Consider the following 10,252-nt stretch of genomic DNA (forward strand, 5'->3'; position numbering starts at 1 on the left):
TTTTCCATTCTTGAATCGGAGGCAAAAAAAAAAAGTTATAATTGCACAAAGAGCATTACGCAAAGGAGAAAAGAGAGGGAGGTGGGGGGAGAGCCCTATAGACACTTTAAAGGGAAGTGCAATTAGGAACATATTGTGATACGGGGGAACTAGGAAGGAAGTGGAGAAAGCAAGGCCCAGCAAGGGGAAAAATGAGAAAGGGTTCAGTTTTATGAAAGGCTGCCTGCTTAATCGACATTAAATGGGAAGGTTATGGCTACCGGAATCATTTGATGTTACCTTAAAATCAGCATTTAAAACTGATCATTTTTAGACTGCAATGGGATAACGACAGGGCCCCGTTAGAGAGAAAAAAACTCAGCCTAGGAAAATTTTGTGTTTCCCCTTCTGCTGGGGTTGAGGATAAGAAAGGGCCACCGCAGATCGCTAGATCGGTGTTTCTCACCCTTTAAGACTTCAGTTCCCAGAATTCCCCAGGCAACGTTGAGTTGCCGGCTGGGGAATTCTGGGAGTTGAAGCCTACCCATCTTAAAGCTAGCAAGGGTGAAAAACATTCCTCTAGGACAGGGCTTCTCAACCTTGGCTCCCCCATGGACCCCCCCCCTTTAAATATCTTTGGTGGCCACGCACCGCAAGACTTAAGATATCAATCCTAAGATTGCTTCAAGCCTTTGTGGACCCCCCCCGTGACATCGTGGACCCCCCCCTCAGGGGTCTGTGGACCACAGGTTGAGAACCGCTGCTCTAGACTGATAATCTAGAACTTTTCTGCTTCTACAACGTGACGTGGGGGCAAATGTCTTTCTCCAAAAGATGGAATTGAGACTTCCTCAAAACACTCCCAGATATTTTGTGCCGGTCTGTTAAGGAGGAAGAAGCGAGCCGAGGCTTGTAAATCACAATATCCGGCAGGGAATGGAAGGGTGCCGTCCGTTTTTGTGAAAAAATAAATAAATCCACGCTTGGCTTCAACGTCCGGGCTCCGTTAAGCCATCTTTTAACCCACATCGTGTGAACCGGACACGCGAGAGTCTGGAAGAAAGGCGGGCAACTTCACAAGGTATCTTCTGCACCCTTATTTTTTCATTTAAAGGGGGGGAAAAAAATCTCTTTCCCGCTTTGGGAAGCGACGGCACGCTAATTTCACCCCGTTTCTAAACCTGTTCAAAACAACAGGTAGTCCTCGACTTACAGCAATCCATTTAACGGCCGCTCCAAGTGACAACGGCGCTCAGAAAAAGCACCTTAGGACCATCCTTCAAGGACGACTTCAGTAGCGTTCCCCCGGGGCCGTGCAAATCAAAATTCACTGGTTCACGCTTGTGACCGTCGCCGCGCGGTCCCCTTTTTTGTGACCTTTGGACGAAGCAAATTCAACGGGGGAGCTGGATTGGCTTGTTAACTTATCACCTGCAAGTGGTGATAAGGACTGTTAAAAAAGAGAGGTCATAAAACGGAGCAAAACTCGCTGAATTAAATGTCTCATTTAGCAACAGAAATGTTGGGCTCAATTGTGGTCGTTAAGTCGAGGACTAGCTGTACCAATGTTCCTTCTCAGTGGTTCGGCCAGCCGCTTCCCTCCTTCAGTATTTTTGCACTTGGCAGCTGTTTCCCGGGGGAGCCAAGAGGCGCCTCCTTCCATGGGGCGAGGGATATCCGTGTGCGCGCGCGTGTCTGTACATACGTGTGTATGTCTTAACTGCCATATATGCCCTCCACTCTGTGCCAAGGAGGAGACGAAGTGAGTGGAGGGGGTCCTTTTAACACATCCTTCTTTTCAGTAGCACAAGAGGCCGAGAACTTACCGGCGGGGTGTGTGTGTGTGTGTGTGTGTCCTGGGCCCATGCCACCAAACCACGTGTATTTTTTATTTGAAAATAAAAAATTGCCTCTGAAGCCAGATCGCTCTTTCTCGGATTCCTTTTGTCTGCGGGAAAAAGGCTTAATGCAAAGACGCAAAGAGTTGATGGTACAAATTCGGAAATATTCAGCTCTACGGGTTTACGTGGGGTCCTTGGCGCCCTCTGAGCTCGGTGGGTTTTTTTTTTTTTTTGGCAGACGTTTCATTACCCAACTAGGTGACCTCATCCAGGCTACGAGGGAGTGGGGATTGCTTTCATTTTACAGGCGTTCGCGCGGTGGTTCCTTGGCGGTGTGTCTACCTGCACGTTTCTCCCCCATTTGTGCGCTTTCTGATGCCTTGGATGCCTGTGTGTGGTACCGATGGAAGAGAATGCTTGTGTCAGATGAAGCTTCAAAGAACTTCGAGGCCTTGTTTACCTTAAAGAATCTTTATTTGAGAAGCATAGCGTGGGCACTAACACAATCGAAGCCAAAAACTGGATTCCCCTCCCCTGAGCACATGGTATCAAAGCACAATTCCCTCCTCCAATTAACAATCATAAATCACATTCTCCAATTAGCTTGAAATGCAGGCTTCCCTTCCAGTTCTCCAGCCAGGCCAATTCTTATCATCTCTTATTTCAATAACCTTGGTTCTCACACTAGGTCCAGTATTGTTATGTCTAACTGAAGTCTCATGCGCCTTCCTCATCTAACTCTAAGAGTAAAATATAAGAAGAAAAGGGTTGCATCTCCAATTGTTGTCAAAGCAAAAACATCCGATGTTAGCAGCGTTGGCATCTTGTAGCTCAGGATTGAAGTGAGCCAATCAAATGAGAGCGAGCCTCGTTCCGTCCTAGCGCTGATGACGCTACCTAGTTGGGCAATGAAAGGTCTGCAAGAAAACCTCCAAGCCGAAAGAACACCCAAGACCCCACAATTTAACCCAAAGCTACAAATATTCTCTTCCATCGGTTCCACAGTGTATGTATGTGTGTGTATATACTGTATATCTCAAGCGTGTCCAAATAAAACTGGAATATCAAAAGGTCATTCTTTCATGCTAGTCAGTATCTTCTCTGGAAATTTAGAGGGGTAGTGAAATACGCTGAACCTAACTTTGGAGTCTTTCCCGAAGCTGAAATCTACACATTTATTTATCCACGTTAAATTTTCTTTGGATGGAATCCCAAAGCTTCACGAATTATATCAATAGTGTATCTTTTCCCCCCTCCCAATGTTCCCAGACAAATTGTCAGAACTGGTTTTCCATTCGCTGTTCTGCCTTTAGAGAAATTAAAAGCCTTTTAAGTGACCCTTAAAGTCCAGTGGGGCTGGACTTTTAACCCCATCACTGCCAGGAAAGGAGAGGCTGGCTGAAAACTTAAGATTTTCCTTTATCTGGGAGGTGGCAGATCGAAGGAAAAACCAGGAATGGCCATTTCAAGGAATCTGCGGTCCGGTGCGGTGAAAATGGAATCTTTTTCAAGTGGGAGGAGGCAAGTTTGAGAAAACTTAATTGCTAAGCTACTGCAAAAACACAAACACCCGCACGCATTCGCCCCCACCCACCCACCAAAAAAGCAGGGCACGGATTTCTACGTAAGTAGATTGGCTCCACCAGTTTTGAAACGCAAAGTTTATTGAAAAGAAGAACCAAACCAGGAAAAAAAAAATAATAAAAAGAAATCTTACATCGACTGGAATGGAAGAGAAGCATTCCCTGAAGCTATGGAAAGGGTCTGGAGGGTGGGGATGGGGGGGCAGGGGGGGAGAGGGATGGTATTGATTTAACAATGACAATATATCCAAGATATGCAGATAGTCCTAGGAAGACAACGGTAGATGGCGGGCGTAAGTATGCAAGGAGGCTGCATACAAGAACAGTCCGTGAAGGCAGAAGAGGGAGGGGGGGGGATTCAGGGAAGACCGTGGGTTGCAAGGCAGGGGCTGAACCGGGGAAGGGGGCGGGGAGGCGGCTTCCCCTTCCCACCCACCTCATGTCCAAGGCATTCCATGCTCCGAGCTTCTTCCGGCCCCATCGCTCTCCACGAGGGCTTTGAGGCACCGTCCCAGCCACCACCGCACCCGGCCCGGGACACGAGGAGGGTGGGGAAAAGGGAGGCCAAGCAGGGAACAGCCACAAACTGCTAAAGCACAGATGGGGCAAGAGTCGTACACAGACAGACAAGTGGGGGCTGGATAGGATCCCATTTGGGGGGGGGAGCAGGCCATCCTTCCATCCTGAACGGGTGGGGGGTGGACGGGGGGGAGAGAGGCAGCGGCTTGTCTTATTTGGCGGTCATCATCTGTACAAACTCTACGGAGCAAGGAGAGAGGACGGAGAAGGGCGTCAGGTGCGGCCGAGGAAGGGGGCCTGCCGAAAGGACACCCCCCCCCCGTTCATGAATCCCTTTGGACAAGCAACTGTTTCTGGGAACATACACCAGATCAGGGTCATATACCACTTGAGGAAGGGCGGACTTCAACTCCCAGAATTCCCCAGGCCATCTCTAGAGACAGGAGAGTCCCTCCTTAGCCAAAGAGGCAGATCCAGGTTAAAAAAAAATGGCTCTGAAATTACTGTAGATTGGGATCTCTCCACCGTGGCCACTTGAAGAAGGGCGGACTTCAATTCCCAGAATTCCCTAGACAACCATCTTAAGAGTGGCCCCAATTGAGAAACATTGCAGTTCACGAGCACCCAAATGGGAACCAAAAACCACACCAACACAGCCATCTCCTCTGTAATGCCGATCGGAAAAGGATGATTCCCAACCTCCCTTTCCTTCACCCGTTACTAGTCCTTGGTGTTCTCAAGAGCTCTAGTTGCCCAATTAAAAAAACAAACAAAAACACTAAACAAGGTCTTCGCTACCCAAAAAAGCTGCCTGGAATAATCTCTCCTTCGACACACACCCCCCCCAGGATGTCCGTGGGCCTTCGGCCCTTTACCTTCGTAATTGACTTGTCCGTCTCCGTCGATATCTGCTTCTCGGATCATTTCGTCCACCTCCTCGTCCGTCAGCTTCTCGCCGAGGTTGGTCATCACGTGGCGCAGCTCGGCAGAGCTAATGTACCCATTGCCATCCTGGGTAGGGCAAGGAGGAAGGAGAGGTGAGAGATCCAGGGACGAGCTGAGCTCAAAGATGGACATAGACAGAACCACGGAGACGAATGCCTCCTCGCTCCTTTGAAAACTCAACTCACCAACAGTTTTTGGAAAAATCATTTCTACCGGGCCAAATCGGGTTCTCCCACTTGGGCACCGCAAAGTAACTTTCCAAACTGACCCACAGGCCTTACAAATAACAGGATTATTGATTATTACATTTACCACAATTATTTATTACTATATCAACTATGGTTGATTGACCATTATGTACCCGGATAATAGTCTGTTTGCTGAAGATTGAAAATGTTATTGGGGGATAACCCCAATGTTGTTCCCAACCTTGTCCTCATCCTAGTCCTGATCCTAACCCCATCCTAAACCTTAATCCCTATCCCAATCCTATTCTATCCCATACCCTATAAAATTCAATAAAATCTTTAAAAAAATAAAATAACAGGAGGCCACATCTGGAATACTGCGTCTAGTTTTGGTCGCCACGTTACAAAAAAGATGTTGAGACTTTGGGGGAAAAAAGTGCAGAGAAGAGCAACTGAGACAATTAAAGGCCTGGAGACTAAAACATATGAAGAACGGTTTGCAGGAAGTGGGTATGGATAGTCTAGAGAAGAGAAGGACTAGGGGGGACATGATAGCAGGCTTCCAATATTTGAGGGGTTGCCACAAAAAAGAGAGGCTCAACCTATTCTTCAAAGCACCGGAAGGCAGGACAAGAAACAACGGTTGGAAACTGATCAAGGAGAGCAGCAACCTGGAATGAAGGAGAAACTTCCTAACAGTGAGGACAATTAACCAGTGGAACAGTTTGCCACTAGAAGTGGTGGGTGCTCCCTCACTGGAGGTTTTTAAGAAGAGACTGGACAGCCTCTGAAATGATATAAGGACTCCTGCTTGAGCAGGGGGCTGGACTAGAAGACCTCCAAGGTCCCTTCCAGCTCTATTCCGATGGATTGAGAATACAGGCAGTCCTCAACTTACAAGCATCCGTTTAGCAACTGTCTGAAGTTACAACGGCACTGAAAGAAGGGATTTATGACCGGTCCTTGCACTTACAACTGTTTTATCATCTGTGGGGTCACCTGATTGAATCCCAGATTACTTGGTAGGCCAGCATGTAGCGATGATGGTTGTGGCACCTCGGGGGGTCACGTGATCGTCCTTTGTGACATCTGACAAGCACAGTCAATGGGGGAAACCAAATTCGCTTAATGACTGTGTGATTCATGTTAACATCTGCAGTGATTTGCTTAACAATTGTGGCAAAAAAAAAAAGATTGTAAAATTGTGGCCCTCCTTAGCAGTGGAAATTCTGGTCCTCATTGAGGTCCTAAGTGGGAGACTACTTCTATTATCTCTTCCCCCTCTTACTAGTGGACACAACTTTCCAGCAAGGGTGTGTTTCCCCCCCCCTCAAATTAAGCAAACCCACCTTGTCAAAAACTCGGAAGGCTTCACGGATCTCTTCCTCACTGTCTGTGTCTTTCATTTTCCGGGCCATCATGGTGAGGAATTCTGGGAAATCGATTGTGCCATTCCCTGGGAAAAGGACCAGCTTAATTTAGTCAGATCAACGGACTAAAAAAATAAAACAAAACACAGCTCTTTGCTACCTATTCATGAGAAGATACATACACATACCCCATGCTAGATTCGCCAACCAAGAAATCTAGATTTCCCCTAATTTGAAAGTCTGGAAAAGTCTCGCGTGTCAGCTTTTATAAGTTTATAATATACAATACAACAAACATTCAAAAGTAAATAGCGGAAAAGATGGAGAAGGGAAAAGGGAATAGAAAAGTGAGAGAAGGGGAAAAAAGGCATTGACTTCCAACTTTCTTTGGTGCGGTGAAATAGAATTATCAACCTCAAACTTTGATTTTGGGCTTTACCAGTTAGATAGAATTGAGGTTATTGAAATGGCTAGTTTATATTATTTGGTAAAAATAAAAATTTGAAAGACTGGCAAAATCAAGACAAGGCCTACTTTTCAGCCCCTTATCACTCTAGTCCGAGTGGACAATCGCTTAAAAATGAGCCAGCCGTGTGCAGCACCTGCCAAAAAGGCCAACACAATCCTAGGCTGCATTAACAGAGGGATAGAATCAGGATCACATGAAGTGTTAATACCACTTTACAATGCCTTGGTAAGGCCACACTTGGAATCCTGCATCCAGTTTTGGTCACCGCGATGTAAAAAAGATGTTGAGACTCTAGAAAGAGTACAGAGAAGAGCAACAAAGATGATTAGGGGACTGTAGGTTAAAACATATAAGGAAAGGTTGATGGAATTGGGTATGTCTAGTTAACAAAGAGAAGGATGAGGGGGAACATGATAGCAGTCTTCCAGTATCTCAGGGGCTGTCCCAAAGAAGAGGGAGTCAAGCTATTCTCCAGAGGGCAGGACAAGAAACAACAGATGGAAACTCATCAAGGAAAGATCCATCCTGGAACTAAGGAGAAATAGTCTGACAGTGGGAACAATTAATCAGTGGAACTGCTAGCCACCAGAGGTTGTGGGTGTTCCAACACTGGAGGCTTTTGAGAAGAGATTGGGCAACCATTGGTCTGAAATGGTATAGAGCAGGGGTCCCCAACCCCCCGATCAATGGACTGGCACCGGTCCATGACATGCCAGAAACCGGTCCGTGCAAACAAGTGAAGCCCCATCTGCAGGATGCAGGCAGCGTGCAAAACCATGCCCCCTCTGGTCTGCGAAAAAAAACTTCTCTCCACGGAACCGGTCCCTGGTGCTCAAAAGCACGGGGTTGGACTAGAAGACCCCCGAGGTCCCTTCCAACTCTTTTCATTCTGCTATTTTCTCCAGGGCATTCAGGAAGAGCCCCGCTTACCATCTGCATCCACTTCGTTGATCATGTCTTGCAACTCTGCCTCGGTGGGGTTCTGACCCAGCGAGCGCATCACGGTGCCCAGCTCCTTGGTGGTGATGGTGCCATCGCCATCTTTGTCGAAGAGAGAGAAAGCTTCCTTGAACTCTGAAAGAAAAGGAAAAAAGGAAAGAAGACGAGGTCAGATCCAACTTCGTCCCTCGATCCAAACTTTTAACCAAGCCAAGGAGGCCATTTTGTTGGATTTAAAAAAAACGCCCCCCAAGCTCTTGTTCCGGTTACTGGTTTAAGTCAGCAGCCTTCTTTAGTTTCAAGATGCCCTACAGGTCTGCCATCTCTCCCCCACCCAGTCAGCGTGGACATTATGGACAGATACTTAATGCCTCTGGAGGGCATCAAGCTGTACGACAGCAGCCACAAAAGACAGGGTAAAGAAAGAAGCAAAGGGGGTGTCCTTCAGGGCGATCAAGGCTCTGTATATTCCTAAGAAGAGTCCACTGAGAAAGGAGACCACGGGCGATCCCATTTTAAAGATGGAGAGTAGCTGATTGTGAGAACTGCAGCCTCTTTTGTCTAAGCCGATTAAGCTTAAAACAAACCAACTATGGTTTGTGGCACTCACAAGTCAGAGGTACCCTAGTCCAGGGGCCTTCAAACTTGGCCCTTTTATGACTTGTGGACTTCAACTCCCAGAATTCCTCAGCCAGGCGTCCACAAGTCATAAAAGGGGCAGGTTTGAAGAGCCCTGGTCTAAAAGACAGTTGAGTTTGCAAGAGATCCAATTGGAGATCTGTTTTCCAGCATCAGGTCTTTGTTCTCTAGTTGCTGCTGCTGCCTGGATCTATTCTGCCACATTTCCAGGGGCCGCCAGCTTCTCACCTGCAATCTGCTCCTCGGTCAGTTGGTCAGCCTGCGGAAGGAACAGGACAATCAAAAAGTCTGAATCCCCTTTTAATCACGCCCATTTCCTGCATCTAGTGTATGTTTCCTATCTCCTGGCCTTGCAAAGTTCCTTGTGTGGAGTATCTAGAATAGGGGTTCCTTTTATGACTTGTGGACTTCAACTCCCAGAATTCCTCAGCCAGGCACGCCTGGCTGAGGAATTCTGGGAGATGAAGTCCACAAGGGCCAAGTTTGAAGACCCCTGATATGGACTTTAAGAGGAGTGGACTTCAACTCCCAGAATTCCTCAGCCTGCATGCCTGGCTGAGGAATTCTGGGAGATGAAGTCCCCAAGGGCCAAGTTTGAAGACCCCTGCAAGCTTAGATCAATGTTTCTTGGCCTCAGCAACTTTAAGGCCTCAGCAACTTTAAGAACTTCAACTCCCAGAATTCCCCTGTTTTTTTGACGAGCTCCTCTCCTCACAGCCCCCCTTCCCCTCCAGTCTTCTAGCCCCCCTCTACTTCAGAGGGCGGGGTCTATCTCCCCCCCAATCAAAGCCCCTCTATTGTCTCGGGGGAGCCCTCCAAGACCCCACCTCTTGTTGAAGGAGGGGTCAAAGTAGGGCCTCCGCCAGACCCTTCTCCAAGTCCGGCCCCTCCCCTTTCTTGCTCCGCCCCTTCTGGGGGATAACTCTCCCCCCCCCACTCCAATTCGGTCTCCCCTCACCATGGTGACCGGGCGAGGGAATAGCTCCGCGACCTCTCAGCTTTAGGATCCCGCCGCGGGCCGAGGAGCCACCGCCTCTCTCGCGCGTGCGCCCTGGCGCTCTCCCACGATAGGCGGCGGCCGAGCGAATCGCTCCGCCAACGAGTTCCGGCTTTACAACGGCTGCATTGGCACCGCCCCGTTCCACATCCGGGCTCTGCCCTTCCTCAGACACGCGCGCGCGGCCCCGCCCCCTCTGCCCTCACGTGGCCCGCTGAACGAGCCGCCATTGGTCCAGCCTCCCCTGCATTGCGTCCAGGGGGCTGCTTAAAGGTCGATAAAAAAAAAAAAAGAAAGGGCGGAGCTAGGCTAGGAGGAAGTCCGACCCGGAAGAAAATACTATCGGCGGTCAATAAAGACAAGGAGATTTAAAGGGGAAGCCGCTCAAAGGAACAGGGTGGTTATTAAAGGGGAGGAGTATATTTAAGGTGGATAGGCCAAATCTCCCAGAATTCCCCATCCAGCTAGCTGGGGAATTCTGGGAGTTGAAATCCACTAATCTTAAATTTGCAAAACGCTACTTACAAAAGAAGACAGCCCATAATACTCTTGTGGGGGGGGGGAATGGCCTGGCTTATTCTAAACGCTTAGCGAAATATAGTGAAATATAATTTTATCCTATTTTATCTATCCACATTTTAAATTGCCGCATTTGATTCAAATTTCATTTTAAAAATGTATTTTATCCTAATTTCATTTTACGTTGTATTTTATTTCTATTTTATCCTGAATTATAGTTTAACTAATTGCATTCTACATTGTTTTTGCTGCCTTTTAATATAA

General features: G+C 47.8%; 1 protein-coding gene across 1 annotated transcript; it reads right to left on the reverse strand.

Annotated features, from left to right (window-relative positions):
* Positions 1 to 4,060: 4,060 nt before the first annotated feature.
* LOC107292429 (calmodulin-like) lies at positions 4,061 to 9,535 on the reverse strand. The gene is made up of 6 exons (XM_015821514.1): positions 9,431 to 9,535; positions 8,701 to 8,731; positions 7,825 to 7,968; positions 6,405 to 6,511; positions 4,798 to 4,933; positions 4,061 to 4,162 (listed from the first exon to the last, which is right to left on the reverse strand). The coding sequence occupies exons 1-6, from the start codon at positions 9,431 to 9,433 to the stop codon at positions 4,134 to 4,136; spliced, it is 450 nt and encodes a 149-aa protein (XP_015677000.1). The 5' UTR covers positions 9,434 to 9,535; the 3' UTR covers positions 4,061 to 4,133.
* Positions 9,536 to 10,252: the final 717 nt, after the last annotated feature.

Source organism: Protobothrops mucrosquamatus, unplaced genomic scaffold, assembly GCF_001527695.2.
Source record: "Protobothrops mucrosquamatus isolate PMUCROS unplaced genomic scaffold, P.Mucros_1.0 scaffold1339, whole genome shotgun sequence".
Classification (NCBI taxonomy): domain Eukaryota; kingdom Metazoa; phylum Chordata; class Lepidosauria; order Squamata; family Viperidae; genus Protobothrops; species Protobothrops mucrosquamatus.

Coding starts and splice junctions, on each gene's coding strand:
- LOC107292429 (XM_015821514.1), bottom strand. Junction 6,512..7,824: donor CAACGAAGTGGATGCAGATG/GTAAGCGGGGCT, acceptor TCCTTTTCCCAG/GGAATGGCACAATCGATTTC. Junction 4,163..4,797: donor CGGACAAGTCAATTACGAAG/GTAAAGGGCCGA, acceptor CTTGCTCCGTAG/AGTTTGTACAGATGATGACC.